Raw genomic sequence first — 17,570 nt, 5'->3', positions numbered from 1 at the left:
TACTAAAGATGATAAAATAGGAAACCAATAACATTTTATCAGTTTATATAAATTAATCTAATTTAGAAATAATTTAGTACTATGATTTATGCAGAACTTGTTCTCTAGCTAAGAGAAAATTTTACTTTACTAGTATCAGAAACATGGTGCCTACAGTTGCTAGATATTAAATGTCTACACTGATTTATATAATTTAGGAGAAATGGTAAGGGATAAGGGATCAAAACTATATTTAGAGACCAAAATAAGAGACCTATGAGAATATTATTTCCTAGATGGATTATTAGAAGTTCAAGCAAGAGGATGTATGTATTAAAAATGGTCTCAACAGGCTGCAAGTTGAGATACTGAGACTAAGTATTTGTCTTTAAAAAATAACCATCCTCTGTCACTGACTGATATAATTCCCAAGGATCTGAACGCTATTATTTTTCTAGTAGACACACAGAGCCAATACTTTAAAGAGTTAAATTCCACAACTAAAGGTCATTCACCTATGGTTTTGCAGAGCAGCAACTCTAAAACCTTTGTGCTAAGAAATGAACTATGTCTAGCCGGGCGCGGTGGCTCACGCCTGTAATCCCAGCACTTTGGGAGGCCGAGGCGGGCGGATCACGAGGTCAGGAGATCGAGACCATCCTGGCTAACACGGTGAAACCCCATCTCTACTAAAAATACAAAAAAAAACTAGCCGGGCGAGGTGGCGGGCGCCTGTAGTCCCAGCTACTCGGGAGGCTGAGGCAGGAGAATGGCGGGAACCCGGGAGGCGGAGCTTGCAGTGAGCTGAGATCCGGCCACTGCACTCCAGCCTGGGCGACAGAGCGAGACTCCGTCTCAAAAAAAAAAAAAAAAAAGAAATGAACTATGTCTAAACATCCTTTGGATTCACAGAGTCAACACTACTACCTAGTAAATTACCATATAGTGAAATCATTACTGGATCTAAATGCTACTTGGATCATGTTACATTATTGGTAAAGTTCAGCACCTGGTTCCCCACAGAGAGTTAATAATCATTTATTACCTATGAAGACACAAAAAGAAGTCAGTTGGATGCCACTAGGCAAGGAGAGCCCTGTCTCATAGAGCTCTGCTGCCATCAATGATGGGAAAACAGGACCTCAGCCCTTTGGCAGCTCCAAAGTGAATACTTCCAGACTCATCTGGCCAACACACAGAGGCTTTGAAATGCTTTCACCTAAAATTCCTTTTATGTCACAATATTCCAATGCCATAAATATCTAGCCATTTTTGATAATCAGAAAATGCAGCGATTTACAAAATTTATCCCACAGAAAATCCACTTAGCATTTCATAATACTTAGTTCAGATCATAAAGGCCAGTTGAGTTGGAATGACAGAATGCTGGCTTTTAGAATTAACCCCAGGAGCAAGATGGCAGAACAGAACCCTACACCATTCATCCCCACTGCTGGGACACTCAATTTTAACAGCTATCTGCACACAAAAAAAGCACCATCACAAGAACCAAAAATCAGGTAACAGCTCAGCCACAGTGGAGTACAGCAAAAAACAGGTGCTTAGGGTCCCTGAGTCCAGGCCTAGGCTCTTGGACAGCATTTCCAGACCTGCCCTGGGCCAGAAGGGAGTCCACTGCCTTGAAGGGTGAGTCCCAGGCCTGTCAGCATCCACCACAGCTGATGGAAGAGCCCTTGAACTTTAAGTGAACATGGGCAGGGGCCCAACAGAAAGCCCCCATGGACCAGTGGTAGTGGTGGCCACAGAAAAAGGTTCCTCTGCCTGTGGAAAGGAGAAGGAAGAGCAGGAAGGACTTTGTATTGTGACCTGAGTGCCAGCTTAGCTGCTGTAGAATAGAACATCAGATAAATTGCTAAAGTGTTTTACTCCAGTCCTTGGCTCCCAGACAGCATCGCTGGACAGGCCTGGGGCGGGGGGATCTTGCCATCCTGAAGGGAATGGCGCCTAGGGCAAGGCCCAGTGCTGTGCTGGCTTCAGGTCTGACCCAGCACAGTCCCAGTGGTTGTGGTTACAGGGGTGCTTGCATCACCACCCTCCCAGCTCCCCGGTGGCTCAGCAAAGAAAAAGAGAAACCCCCTATGTTTGGGGAAAGTAAGGGAAAAAGAACGGGAGTCTGCCTGGTAATCTAAAAAATTCTTCTAGATCTTATCTAAGACCACCAAGGTGATAACTCTGAGTCTGAAAAAAACCACAGAATTATTGGACTTGGGACCCAAGTCTCTTTTAATACCTGAAAGTCTTCCCAAGAAAAACACACACAAACAAGTTTAGACTGTGAAGACTACAATAAACACCTAACTCTTCAATGCCCAAACACCAAAGAACATCTACCAGCACCAGCACCAGCACCATCCAGGAAAACATGACCTTACCAAATAAACTAAATAAGTCACCATGGACCAATTCTGGAGAAACAGAGATATATGACCTTTCAGACAGAGAATTCAAAATGGCTCTTTTGAGGGAAAGTCAAAGAAATTCAAGATAACACAGAGAAGAAATTCAGAATTCTATCAGATATACTTTAAAAGGAGGTTGAAATAATTAAATAGAACCAGCAGAAATTCTAGAGTTGAAAAATACAATTGGCATGATGAAGAATCTTTTAACAGCAGAATTGATCAAGCAGAAGAAAGGATTAATGAACTTAAAGACAGTCTATTTGAAAATACATAGTCAGAGGAGAAAAACAGAAAAAAAGAATAAAAAACAATGAAGCATACCTACAGGATCTAAAAAATAGCCTCAGAAGGGCAAATCTAGAAGTTATTGGCCTTAGAGAGGAAGTAGAGAGAGAGACAGAAGTAGAAAGTTTATTCAAAGAGATAATATAAGAGAAATTCCCAAACCTAGGAAAAGATATCAACATTCAAGTACAAGAAGGTTAAAGAACACAAAGCAGATTTAACCCAAATAAGACTATCTCAAGGCATTTAATAATCAAACTCCCAAAGGTCAAGGATGAAGAAAGGATCCTAAAAGCAGCAAGAGAAAGAAAAAAGAAAGAAAATAACATACAATGGAGCGCCAATACATCTGGCAGCAGACTTTTCAGTGGGAACTTTACAAGCCAGGAGAGGGTGGCATGACATATTTAAAGTGTTGACAGAAAAAACTTTTACCTTAGAATTAACTTTGCCACTAGCTGGTTGCTATCAATATGTACTAGTCACTTACCTTCTCATCTATAAAAGGAAAGTGGTTTTACTCAGGGGTTTATAATTCGCAAAAAGGGTAAGGAATAACAGATTATTCTGAAATATAATGAAAGCTAAGGACTTTGTTCAAAGGAAGAGGATGCACAAATGTACATGCATATCTACATAGAGTATCTAGCATAATGTTTACAAAAATGTCATAAGTGTCCTGAAGCCTGGCTATGGGTTTTGTTCAGAATTCCTTAGTCAGAGGGCTCCCCCAGTCCTTGCTATCATAGATCAGGGTATTACTTATATCCTTGACTATATCTTCATGTGCTTTAGACACTGAGATTCAACTTTTTAAGCCCACTGTACACAGAAAATTACCTGCCAATTCATAGCCCTCACGTTTCCTCCTTGGGAGTCTGAGTATCAGGATACTGCTGGGGGTCTTTGTCATTATCTGTTCTCCTTACACACAAGTTTCCAACCTCTCAATGCTTTGTATGATGAAAAACAGTTCTCTTCTCCCTCACACCCATCCTTCTTCCATCTGCTCCTTGGAGAATAGGACAAATTCCTCACTCCAGAGGACTTATACCCAAGCCCAGTGGTCTCCTAAAGCAAAGCTGCTCATACTTAATCCTCTGAGGACCTTGTTAAAATGCAGATTCCGGCTCAGAAGGTCCCTGGTGGGGTTGAGAGTCTGCAGTTTTAACAAGCTCCCAGGGACCACTCCAGTAGACACCAACTCTTAGCCCTCACCCCTAGTTCCTCAGCCCCCTCCCCACACTCAGCCTAAGGGCAACTCACACAGTGTCTCTAGAAGTTCTCTAGTAGCCTCTAAAGAAAGGGTGTTACAGCTCTTGTAAAACACAAACCCACAGCCTCAGCAGCTTTAAAATAAACAAGTTTGTGTAATGCATTGCTGTGTCACAATAGTGGAAAAACCCTGGATTTGAGAGTCTGACAAACCTGGGTTTGAACTCCATAATCTAACAATGTGATTTGTGGCAAATTGTGATTTCTATGAGTTTCATCTGTAAAACAGTCTTGTTGAGATACTTAAAAGAGGTAATGCTACTCCAATGACAACCTTGATTTAGCATCAACCCTAACATTTCCTAATGATCCCTCAGGAATATTCTAACATAGAGTCCACCAATTCCTCCAGACAAAGTCTAAACTCAGTTACAGTAACAACAGTCTCAAATTCCTCTTTGTGTTCCCCTTAAGATCCTATGTGCAAAGCCGGAGATATCATGCAAAATAAGAGTGATCTGAGAAGGCAAGGTTTCTTCTTCACAACTCTGAGGCTTCTAGGAATAACACAGAGAACCTGAGGATCAGTTTTCTCACATGTAGCATAAGGGAGATAGAGCAGATGTCTACAGGGACTGACACAGCTTGCCTTCCACAATAAAATGCACGTGGGTCTCTAAGTCTCTGGATACCATTTAGTTTTCCAAAGTAGACAAATAAACACAATTCTAGTTAATACTCAAGGTTGCATCTGATATACTCCAAATGATGACATTGTTCTCTCAATTCCCGTATTTCATATTTCTTTCTGTACCAGTTCTTCAAATTATCCTACTGTGAACTGTGTACTTCTCATTACAGATTAATCAAAACAAAATACTATTAATATGTTCTTTGTCATCTGTTGTTAAGGACCTTCCCAAAGTATTTCTGCTTATCATCAGAAGACTGTGTACAACATTGTGAGGTCAATTAGTGCTCAAAGAATCACTTGAACTCAGGAGGTGGAGGTTGCAGTGAGCCGAGATTGTGCCACTGCACTCTAGCCTGGTGACAGAGCGAAACTCTGTCTCAAAAAAAAAAAAAATTAGTGCTCAAAAGTATATCTTTGTATCATGTAACAGATATATTGGTAGTAAAGTTAAGACAAATCACATTTTAAGGACACTAGGAAAGCATATTAAAGGGAATATGAAATAAATTTGTTACAAAAGAGGAAAATAACCATATAAAGGTTAGCATATCACTTCCCCCTTCCTCCCTGCAAATAGTCTATAAAGATTTTCATGTACCACTTTTGCCCAAACTAGTATACAATTATATGCTGTATTAAATCAGTAAACTCATACCCAACTGTGTGTACTGATGAAATCAATACTTTGGTCAACCAACAGCTTTAATGCAGTGATTTTTATCCCTCCCATGTCATCAAAATCACCTGAAGATAGATAAATATACAGATAAAGAATGAATAAATGAATGGATGGATGGCAACATATGAGTCCCATGTTCCAGAGATGATTTAACTGGGCTTGGGTTGAGTCCAACCATCATTGTTTTTGTTTTGTTTTGTTTTGTTTTGTTTTAACTTGGTAGCTGGGTGCTTACCACAGCAACATCTTGTTCCGTGCTGTTGCCTGCTTCTTGGGAATACCTTGCTTTTCGTACTCTTTCCCATAGCTGCCTGTGGTTATCAGAGCCTCATTCTCCTCATTAGCAAAATGAGGATAATATTAGTCCTTCCAATCATCAGCATTTTTTAAAAAGCACCCTAGCAGATTCAAATGTATAACCAGATTTGAGAATCACTACTTAGTCAATGATTTTTAAATCATTTTAAGAAAGCACAGACTTAAAACACATTATTGAGATTATAGACTATTTTTTCCATCTTTACTCTTTTCTATGCTTTCCAAATTTTCTACAATGAACCTGTGTTGCTACCATCAGAAAAAATAAAGTGAAAAAATATTTTTAAAGAAAAACAGCAGCAGCCAGGTGTGGTGGCTCACACCTGTAATCCCAGCACTTTGGGAGGCCAAGGAGGGTGAATCACCTGGGGTCATGAGTTCGAGACCAACCTGGCCAATATGGTGAAACCCCGTCTCCACTAAAAATACAAAACTTAGTCAGGCATGGTGGTGTGCACCTGTAATCCCAGCTACTCGGGAGGCTGAGGCAGGGGAATCACTTAAACCCAGGAGGCAGGGGTTTCAGTGAGCCACGATGGTACCGTCGCACTCCAGCTTGGGCCACAAAAGCGAAACTCTGTCTCAAAAAAAAAAAAAAGAAAGAAAGAAAAGAAAAGAAAAACAGCAGCTACAAATTCCCAAGCATAGATGACTCTTCTATATTTTCCTGCTTAATTTATATTCAAATACTGTATTTCTATCCATGTCCTTCTTTTTTTAATGCTCCCCCTTCCCTACCCTTCAAGATTCAGTATAAAATAGACTATCATCACAGAAAATAACCATTACCAAATTCATGAATTCAATAGTTCTGTTGAGAAAATACATATTGGTCACCCTAAGTCTGGGGTTTTCAACCCACCAAAATCTAATTGGCTGCCCATTAGAATCACATGAAGAGTTCCAACAATTTTCCCATACCCTGGCCACACCCTAGACCAAAAAGCAGAGCTTCTGAGCTGACATCCAGGACATAGTTTGTTTTTATTTTTGTTTTTGTTTTATCCCCAGGTGATTCCAATGCACAGCCAAGGCTGGGAACCATTGATTTAAAGCATTAATTACTTACAAGTCTCCACATCTAGAGATGATGAGCTTCTACTTAGCTTAAAACACAATACCGTGAAATTCTCACATTGGCACAATTTCAAAGAATGGTCATTTGTAGAAATGCATTGATGTTCAATTTCAAGTTGGCAGGGAGTAAAACTAGGACACTAAATAATAAATGTGTTCCCTGCTCTTCCTTTTAATTGAGCATAAGCCACCATCCTTTACATTTCAATGGGAGAAATTCTAAAAACACTTATATATGTCAGTCACATATGCTGACAAACAGACAAAAACATTTTCACGGATTCTGTATTTATCCTACCCAGAGAGGTGTTTACTTCTCAGAGTGATCTTGCTACCTATAAGTCAGGAATGTACTCTCATAATGCCTGAGATTCTTAGAGGAAAGGCCTAGGTGCTTACCATTTTTCTTGTTTGTAAAGCTGAAATAAAAGTGCATCTTCTTAACTTTTAAAGAAGTCCTATACTGTTTGATTATTCTCCTCATGTACCCCCGCCCCAGGCCTCCTTTCCTCCTCTCTTACTGAGAAAACTAGTGCTTTTTTTGTTCGTTTGTTTGTTTTGTTTTGTTTTGTTTGTTTTTTGATGCAGGTCTATTCCGTGCTCTCTGCAGTAACAATTACCCCACAGACAACACTTACTTCTGGACTGGAGATTTTCAGACACAAGCAGCAGAGAATTTTAATAGTATGCAAACAACTGCAATTAAACAACTTTACTAATAGTGCTATTTTAAAGACAGAAATCTTCAGTTTCAGAGTCAGATAAAATACATATATATGTATAACCAACATGGAACATCTACAATGAACTCTAAAAGCCTTTTGAAACTACTTTAAGAAATTCTTTTAAAGAAATGGCTTTGTCCTTGCTCATTTCAAGGCAGTATGCATTTGTAATATATAATATTTTCTAAGGCACACTTGGATTCTCAATGGGCTTCTTTTCCTTCTTCATCTCAGCAAGGATGGTGTATGAGTATTTTTTTTTCCGGCTTTCCTATGGCAAAATTCTGAGTAAAGGCAAGGAGAGAGTTTACAGTCAGAGAATTGATGCATTTCACAGCACAAAGATTAAACACCAAACTCAACAGAGAGTACAAAAATAGTGAAACCGCTCTTATCTCCCTTATTATTATTATTTCCCTTTTTTTTTTTTTTGAGACGGAGTCTCGCTCAGTCGCCCAGGCTGGAGTGCAGTGGCACAATCTTGGCTCATTGCAAGCTCCACCTCCCAGCTTCACACTATTCTCCTGCCTCAGCCTCCAGAGTAGCTGGGACTACAAGTGCCTGCCACCACACCCAGCTAATTTTTTTTTTTTTTTTTTTGTATTTTTTTAGTACAGACAGTGTTTCACTGCATTAGCCAGGATGGTCTCGATCTCCTGACCTTGTAATCCGCCCGCCTTGGCCTCCCAAAGTGCTGGGATTACAGGCATGAGCCACCGTGCCTGACCTTTCTCCCCTATTAAATAAAATACAGAAATTCATTCAGCAATATTTTATTGAGCACCTACTATATGCAATGCATTGCACTGTGTGCTGCAGATACAAGTCAGAACAGTCTCTGATCTCCTGGACCTTGGGTTGGAGAGACAGAAATGAAACTAGTAATCATACAATTAATAGTTTTATTACAGTAATGATAACACAATGAAGCAGCAAAATGAAGCAGCAATGCACAATGACAGGAAATCATAAAGCAGGGCCTGACCTGGTCTGAGAAATCAAAAGAGTCTTCTCTGCTGAGGAGACTTTTACTCTGGGATTGAAAGGATGTGCTTGAAGTTGGCTAAGTGAAGAAGCAGTGAGTTATGTGGGCAAGGAATGCAAAGGTCAGTGTTGCTGGGGAGTAGGGAAGGGGAAGGGTGAAATAAGGTTGGCAAGGCAGATGGGTACCAGGGCAGGAAGGAATTCTGCTCCACACATGTTAAGTCTGAGGACCTGGAGAGCATCTGTGGAACTATCAGGTAGGCAGATGGACATCTGAGTATTCAGCATAGAGGGAAGGTTAAAGCCATGAACACACCTTTGGAGTTAGCAAAGACATGGGAACTGAAGCTGTGGGAGTAGGTGAAGCCACTCCACACTAGGCTAGAGGCTTTAAATTAAAAATCTGGATATTCCTTTGAAACCAACAATTTGCACTTGAAATAACCCCAAACATATTTGCTGAAAGGAATGAGCCCTAAGAAAATATAAAACATGTCACAGATCTCTACGGGGATGACTTCATCCACATGGTAAGAAGGAACAAACTGCAGTTTTTCAACTTTCTTTTGATAGATGGGAGACTGGAGGGTTTCATGATTACAAATACAATCACTAATTATTACTAGATCCAAGAAAAAAATTCTAGATCTTTTCTATAACTAAATTAAACAATTATGTTGCCCTAGAAGAACTCTGAATCTACTCACGGAAAGATTTTTCATCCTCCCATCAATTTCTGTGCATACATTAGAAACAGAGTGGGAAAGACAATTGGGAAAATGAGAGAGCAGAGGAAAACTAATTCTAATTATGGAAATGCAGCTTCAAGAACAAAGGCTTAAATTTGTAACACAGGTCTAAGGGGAAATAATTCTCATAAGTAACCACTTAAAACATGAAAAGTCTGCAAATCTGAAGGAAAAAATGATAGTTTATTATACACATTATTTCTTCTTTCTAATTGAGTAATTAGAAAATTACGAATTCCAATTGCCAATTAGAAAATTGGTATACCCAAGCATAAAGGAATAAAACAATCAAGGGCCTTTCTGCCTGGCTGGACTCTCAATGGCCAAAGGTTTAAGAGAGAGTTTGAGAGTCTCATGGAAAAGGCCATCCAAGACGTTAACTTGGCAGCAATAGGCTTGTTTCAGAAAATTGAAAGCTAAAACTTCGAAGAAAGAACACTGTCATTTCTCATCCACCTGGGCTTCCCATACATCCAGATCTCCAATTTGCCATTTAAAGAGCACCTTTTCATCCCCTCCATCGTTGCAGAACATAAATGACCTTGCATAGAAAGCATGACAGAGAGATCACAGTGGGTTCAGTTATCCAGAAAAATTCCTTCACTGAATTAGATTCCCGATCAGGAATAGAGGCTGATACACCTCAACATGGATTTTTATACATATAGATCATTGCTTGGGTCTGATTAATCCAGCTACATAATGTCGCAAAGAGCAAACAGAATAAAGAACACCAGTAGCTTTAGGGAAATTAAGTCGCCCTAATCTAAAATGTTAGTGAACAAGGACGTGCCTAGAGTGGCTCTAGGAGTCCAAGGAGAGCTGTCAGTGGTTGGGGGGGCTGGGATTTCATCCATCAAAATCACGTTACCTGAGCCATTGTTAGGTGTATAATATCCTCAATGCCCAGGGTGGCAGAGATGGCACTCTGAGGAGTGAAACTGGAGGAAATACCCCTCACCCCAGAAACAAGCACGGGAAGAGCTATGAAAGAATGACTTAGAGATTGCCTAAGTTGGTAACGTATGGGAGCAGCCCCCACAGTGTGAGAAGAGACTGTCGTCAGTAGGTCTGAGAAGAGCAAGGGGCAACTTCACACCCCATTCCATCTTTCAAGCCCTTGCAGTCTGTAGAGCTCCACATGAAGAAATACGGAGAAGAGAAAGGGCAGGAGCCAGACAGTTGCCCCAGTGTCCTCAGGGGCACAGGAAGCTGTGCTCCAGCCAGAGGAAATTGACAGCAGAGAAGGCATGAGGCTGAAGCAAGATGGCAGGTCCTCTCTGGAGGGTCCTTGGTAACAGAGGGAGCCAGGATAAAACTGAGAATCTACAGATGATGGAAGCAGAGGGAGTCTGGATCACCTCATTGCTGCTGACATACAACAGGGACATGTGGGACAAAAGGCCCCTGCTCTCTTCCTTGTACCAAAATCTGTGGAACAGGGCCTTGAATTCTCCTTCAAGGGGAAGGAGTATAGCAGAGACAGAGGCACCCCCACCTTCAACCACCAACAGCCAGGTCAGGGCGTAAGGGGGCTTAATGAATCTGAGATTGAAATTTTAAAATGGACTGGACACTTAATTGCCAAAATTAGCCAGAAAGTAATAGAATCTACCCAAGATGCTACAATGGGACAAAGTATTTTCTGAAGCATTCACTGAAGCATATATGCTGCACTAAGTTGAAAATGCTCAATAAACCAGTTACAAATGGAATGTTCATCATAAAGAAAGACCAAAAAAAGGAAAGAACTTTAGATTTTAAAATATAAATAAGTAGCATTCACTGAGAGGCTTTCATTGAGAATTTTTATATCTCCAAGACATCAAAGAAGAGCATATGTTCCCAAAAGGTCATAGAACAAGTATATTTCATACCAGCTCACATTAAAGGTTGTTTCCTTTGTGTTCTAAACTAGACAGAAATATCCTCTTTTGTAAGGCCTAAATGGATGGCTGTGATTTCCTTCAGACAGGGGAAGAAGAAAAGGAGATAAATCAATGTGGTCAGTTAACTCATAGCAAATTCTCCAATTAGCCTCTGTTTAAAAGTAGGGTGAATAGGGGAGGTAGACAATCTCGCATTTCTTAAAATGTTAGCACTTAGAAACTTAGAGGTCATTTTCCCTAAATGCCAGCATTTTGCTGATACGGAAAACTTAGTCCCAAAGAGAACAACTCACCCAGAGTAACTCAGCCAGTGGGAGCCCCTACAAAGTGTCACATCTGGGTCAGGCCATGCCTCCCTCTGTCTAAATCTTCACCACCTGCAAGATGCACCTGAACATCATAGGCCTGAAAGGATATCTGCCCTGTTGCTTTCTGCTTCAGTGGCCATCACTGGAAGGTGGAGAGCCTTGTGGGTGGGGCCAATAAAAGAAATCTACTGGGCAATGCTACTTCCAGAATTAGTTCTATTATAATTTATAAAACTTAAATGATTCAAATATATTTTCTCCCTTAAGGCCTATCTTCTTTTTTTTTTTTTTTTTTTTTTTTTTTAAACTCTTCCTCTTCAATTTGTCTTTGAAATTTTTCCCTGGTCCTCTCTAATAATTAATGATAATACTTTTAATCTTTTATCTTTTTTTTTTTTTTTTTGAGACAGAGTTTTGCTCTTGTTGCCCATGCTGGAGTGCAGTGGCGCCATCTCGGCTCACTGCAACCTCCACCTCCCAGGTTCAAGTGACTCTCCTTCCTCGGCCTCCCGAGTAGCTGGGATTATAAGCGCCCACCCCCACACCCAGCTAATTTTTTGTATTTTTAATAGAGAAGGGTTTCGCCATGTTGGCCAGGCTGGTCTCGAACTCCTGACCTCAGGTGATCCACCTGCCTTGGCCTCCCAGAGTGCTGGGATTACAGGCGTGAACCATGGCGCCCAGCCTGGGATTACAGGCGTGAACCACTGCGCCCAGCCTGATACTTTTAATCTTAATAATGTTCATGAAATCTTGATTGTCATTGCATTAAGGAATTCTATGTGCACAAGTATTTTCTGGACCTAGAAAAGGATGCTTATAAAGTTATGGCTGGAAAAGCTAGGCTTTGATTCAGTAAAGAAATGCCACTCTAACATAAAATCTAGTGATGCCCCACAAACCGAAAGCAAGCAGGCTGCCAAAGTCTAATAAACTGGCTGAAATCAATTGGAACCCTAATTCACTTTTGCATAATTTCATTCTCCTTGCATATTTACCAGTCAGAATCTGGCATTCTTCTCTTTTCTTCCAGTGCAGATGGAACTCCAGTGAGGGAGAGCTTTTCACTGTTCATTGTTTAATATAATCACATTTGTCCTGAAAGCTTGTGTGTCAGTCCTAGATATTGGTCTCTCCATGGCCAGGAGAAACCTGTGACCATTCACACACACACACCTCTCTCCCCTAAGGGAAATGCAGCATTTTGCCAGTGCAACACTAACTACAAAGTTTACAGTCCAAAAAGAAATCTTATCCTCTCTTCAATGCCATCTTGCCAGCCTTTCATTCTCATACCCCCGGTCTGAAGAACACGTCCATCTATCATACACCTATCTTGATGTTTGACTACACAGAGACCTCACACCTTGCTGCTACAAGGGAACTTTACAATCTGGCACAATTGTAAAGCACTTGAAAGACAGGGAAACTGGCGGCCCCAGAAGTGACAGGAGGCTACACAAGTTAGTTGTTAAACTTGGATTAGTACTAGTCTTCAGGATCCCATTTCAGCCTACTTTCCTTTACAGACTAGCGGTCAAGTTTCTACCCTCACATCACCAACTAGGTCTGTGGTCAGGAAGGGGAGGCTGGATAAAAAGTAATCATTTAATTAATTAACTAAGTCAATTAGTTTTCTTAAAATGTAGTTCTGAGGCAAAGTAAAAGTATTAACATATATATATATATGGCAACTTCTTGAAAAGGCATACTGCATAAATATTTAATAAGAGAATTACCCTTAATTTTATCCCCAGATAGTAAGAGATACTCCTAATTCAGTCCAAAATGTTTCTAGTCTAGATTTGTAATGGTTATTCAGAAATATTCGTTTAACAACATGATGGCAACAAAAGTAAATTTTCCTATGAGAAGTTGAGATGATACCCTAATAACTTACGGGAAAGCAATTAATACTTTTTCCAATAGTACAATTACAACTAGCAGTACGTGAAAACAAACATCAAGTCACTTATTAAGGAGCTCAAATGTTTGGAAAGGCTTATGTGCATAAGAAATTGCACGTGAATATTAATTGCAAATACACTGATCACTGGTTAATAATCAAGACTGCATCCTAGGTCGGAAAAAAAAATACTGCAATTCACTGAAAGCAAGAGAAGCAGCTGAAGATACAGGCAATTTTCAAATCAAGATAAATCATGAAGGTATAAGCCATTAAGGCAAGGTTCATATGGCACCAAACATTCTTTGCTCAAGATTTTTTTCTATTGCAAACATATCAGAAGAATAAAAGTCAAGTAGGGGAAGATCCCGGAGATTAGTTTCTCTAATAGGTGCAAATTCCTTTGGGTTTTTCCTAAAAATTCAGGCAAAAGACAGACAAGAGGGAAATAGAAAAATTCATCATTCCTAACAAGGTTTCGCTCATCATTGGACATAGAAGTCAATTCAACCAACCAGTTCATTTCCGTTAAGCACTATTTCCCAACCTTTCCAATATTTCATTTCTGCCTCAGAAATGTGAAGATGAAATAGTAAGTAGATAAAAGACCAGACATAACCGAACTCTTAATAGTAGGTTTAATAGTCTCTTTCTCTTTGGGTTCTGGGATTGTGGGTAATATTCTAAATTGTTTCCAGTGAGAATATACCACCTCTATAATCAGAAAATGAGGCTATGAATATGCTTTATGAACTGTGAAACTACACAAATGTTACATTTTTATTTTTGCTGCTATTGACCATTTTAGAGTTCTCATTTTAATGTAGCTCTTTTATCCTGGCAACACTGCTGAAGTCTGTCTGTAGAAAAAGAACCTGGCTGGCATCATTTGCACATCCAAGTATGCTTATTCCAAAAGTCTATTATTCTACACGGGAAATGGTTCTTTCTTGTTTATGGAAGAAGTTTTGTTTCTTTTTGTTGTGGTTGATTTGGTTATGTAAGGAGAGTTATCAACAAAAACAAGGAGAAGCCAAAGTGAATAAGCAAAAGCGTGGTCAGTAAATGTTCAAGAAGCCCAAGAGAAATCTGACATTTCCTACTCAACATGTCCTGTCCCTTCTTTTCTCAGAAATGTTCTGAAAGCCTCTACAAAGACATTATCACCAGAGCTCCCTTGGTTTAAAATATCCCAAGACTTCTCACAATTCTTCCTTAAGTTAAGCAAGTTTCTATGTTAACAGATTCTTTTTCAGCAGAGAAAGAAGAGCAAAAGGCATCTTTATTTCCTGAATTACAACATATCCTGAGGCAAGGAAATCCAAAATGATATTTTACACTATCAGAAATATATAAAGTTATTGCCGTATTATAAATGAATAGAATCATTGTTCTAATCGGCTTTGATTCTTTTAATCTTGGGAGGATTTAATATCTCTTAAACCCTTTCGAAAGAGTAATTCTCGAATGTAAGAAGTAACCAATTCACATTTTAAGTATTATACTGCCCCCTTGTGTATCTTCTGTTTAGTGAAAAGGGAGCTCAGACAATACAGTAATTGTAATTCTCAGAAATACTTCAGTGGGTCGGCCGGGCGCGGTGGCTCAAGCCTGTAATCCCAGCCTGTAATCCCAGCACTTTGGGAGGCCGAGACGGGCGGATCACGAGGTCAGCAGATCGAGACCATCCTGGCTAACACGGTGAAACCCCCGTCTCTACTAAAAAAAATACAAAAACTAGCCGGGTGAGGTGGCGGGCGCCTGTAGTCCCAGCTCCTCGGGAGGCTGAGGCAGGAGAATGGCGTAAACCCAGGAGGCGGAGCTTGCAGTGAGCTGAGATCCGGCCACTGCACTCCAGTCCGGGCGACAGAGCGAAACTCCGCCTCAAAAATAAATAAATAAATAAATAAATAAATAAAATACTTCAGTGGAATCTGTGTTTAGAACTTCTATGGAAACAGCCTCAAATGAGACCAGCATGCTCATTTCACAGAAAAGAGAACTGAGTTCCTGAAAGATCATATAACTTGTCCGACATCATACACTGCTCATCAGTAACACAGTAAATACTGGTATATAGAACTTAAGCCTCAGAATGTTAATTTTTTTTATTAAAATGGAGATGGCAGCCTGAAAGAAGAAAAAATAGTGAGGTGCTGGAATTAGGCAGATCAGGATTTGAATTTTAGGTCACCATTTCACAATCTCCAAAAGCTTTAGTTCCCCCGTTCATAAAATTGGTTGAATAATAGCTACGGCAAAGTCCTTGAAAGGATCCAGTATGACAATGTTAATGTTCATCAAGCCCTTAGCATAAATATCTGCAATATAGTAATAAACTAATTGGTAATATGACTATAAAAATACATAGAAAATTTTTTAAATCATTATAGCCTTTGAGATCTCTGAATAAAGGTATTCTAAAATAATGAAAATAATAATGAGTTTAAGGCACTTAAATCTAAACTCTTTAAAAACTGGCACAAAATAAAGCTTGAAAAAAATAAGCCTAGTTCTTCTAATTCCCGTGATTCTTCTATTATCATGTTTACTCTTTTTTAATACAAATAAATTTGCAACAGAAAAATACATAAATGAAACACTGCATGAGAGATAAAGCAATGAACAGGACCCTTGGCTAAGGCTCAGAGAAAAGCAACGCAGAACCTCAGTGCCACAGTGTCAAGTCGCCATTGCCACGTCTCCTCTGCTAAGGGCATTTCACCACTGGAATGTCAAGAGAATCAACCTGGAAAGGTGGAGGCAGAAATTTTCATGCTGACCTTGCTAATACCTAATTAGTTACATCAACTTGGGCAGTTATTTCAACTGTTTCTCTTCATCTGTAAAATGAAGTCATTCTCTACTTTTTAAGGCCTTTTACTGAGGTGGTATAATGAATGTTGAAAAAACACTATAAACACTAAAGTGCTTAATAAAGTAAGGTTAAATGTGTTATCTTAAACTTAGTTTAAAGCAATAATAAACATTAAGTCTGTCATCAAATTGGGGAAGACTTCAGAACAACCAATCTTAGAAAGGTGAAAGCAGCTTAGATTACAGGATTCTGTTAAAGACCACTCCACTGCCCCTGAAATCTGTCTCTTCCCTCTACAGTTCCACAGGCCTCTGATGGAGATGACTCCAAAAATTCTGGCACCACATAAGTCTTTGGCTTTTAAACCGGTTTCACCCTAGGGTATCTTGACAGCAGGATTGACAGAGCTTATCCCTGACTGTATACCACAAACAAACAGATACCAGCAGGGTAAAGGCAATTTGTCTTAGTTTGCCATGAAAATGACTAATACTGATTCCTCTCTGATTCACAGCGGCAGTCCTCTACCCTGATAAACAGTTTAGGACTGCAAACTGTTCTGTTCTGTTTTTATATGGGACATAATATACAGATAAGTCTTAAAGCCCTAAAGGACAGCAATAAAAGTGGGTGGACTTCTCTTCAATAAGTGTCTAAAGCAGGTGGCCACAAGCACCCTCTAACATCTCAGTTTGGAAGGCTACGCTCTGCTAGTAATAAGCATTGACTGGTGATCCAGAAATATTAACTGAACAATATATGGCCCTCGCCCAAAATAATTACAAACATCAGAAAGGGATATCACTGGAGTTGACAGTGTGGTAGAAGAGGGAAGGCACTGGTGCCAGCTACCCCACCAAGTAGAGAGAGAGAACACTATTGTAGTTGCTGAGGTGGGGCCCATTGCTTACAACTGGAGATAGTAAGTGCAATGGGACTTCTTGGGTAATTATTCATAAACAAGTTAACTCAAGCTCTTGGTTCCATCCAACAATTATACCATATTTGCATCTAGAGTGCTAGAATAAAAGGCCTGTCAGAAACAAAATAAAAGATCCAACTATATAAATACAAGAGACAGCTTACCATGAAACCCGCTGTTGTCCACCAGAAAATGCCTGCGGTACTGCACACAGTTCTTTTTTTCCAAGTTCCAATAACTCATTGTCAGAAGATTTCTGGCACAGCATCAAAACCAAATTGCCCTGTCAAGGGAAACAGAATGAGACAAAAATGAAGAAAACGGCAGCCACACGTTCACGCTGGTAGCATAATGCCATCGGTTGCCCAGCATTACAGGGCAACACATACGGCATACAACTTCTCCCCACATGGAGCTGGAATCCCCCAGGCCCTAAGAAATTTCCCACAAGTCTTCCCAGGGTCTAGAATGTCATTCAGCATAACAAACAGTAACTTTTTCAAACCACCTTTCAGGGCTCAGTGTTACCCGTCTCCAGGGGAAATAAACCTACCAGCAGGGAGCAGGTTTCAGGAATGGTTTATGTGCTCCCGGTCTCA

At 39.9% G+C, this 17,570-nt stretch overlaps 1 protein-coding gene across 1 annotated transcript in view; it reads right to left on the bottom strand.

The window, feature by feature from the left end:
- The window catches only part of PLCH1 (phospholipase C eta 1), a 277,981-nt gene that overhangs the window by 219,613 nt on the left and 40,798 nt on the right, over window positions 1-17,570 (bottom strand). Inside the window, exon 2 of the mRNA XM_033203550.1 lies at window positions 17,136-17,254. Within this exon, the coding sequence (XP_033059441.1) occupies window positions 17,136-17,214 (79 nt within the window). The 5' untranslated portion in view covers window positions 17,215-17,254. The remainder of the gene's footprint in view (window positions 1-17,135; window positions 17,255-17,570) is intronic.

This window comes from Trachypithecus francoisi, unplaced genomic scaffold, assembly GCF_009764315.1.
Source record: "Trachypithecus francoisi isolate TF-2019V2 unplaced genomic scaffold, Tfra_2.0 Lachesis_group0, whole genome shotgun sequence".
NCBI classification, from domain to species: domain Eukaryota; kingdom Metazoa; phylum Chordata; class Mammalia; order Primates; family Cercopithecidae; genus Trachypithecus; species Trachypithecus francoisi.
Note: the sequence above shows the minus strand (reverse complement) of the source record. Positions and strands in the feature narration are given on the sequence as shown.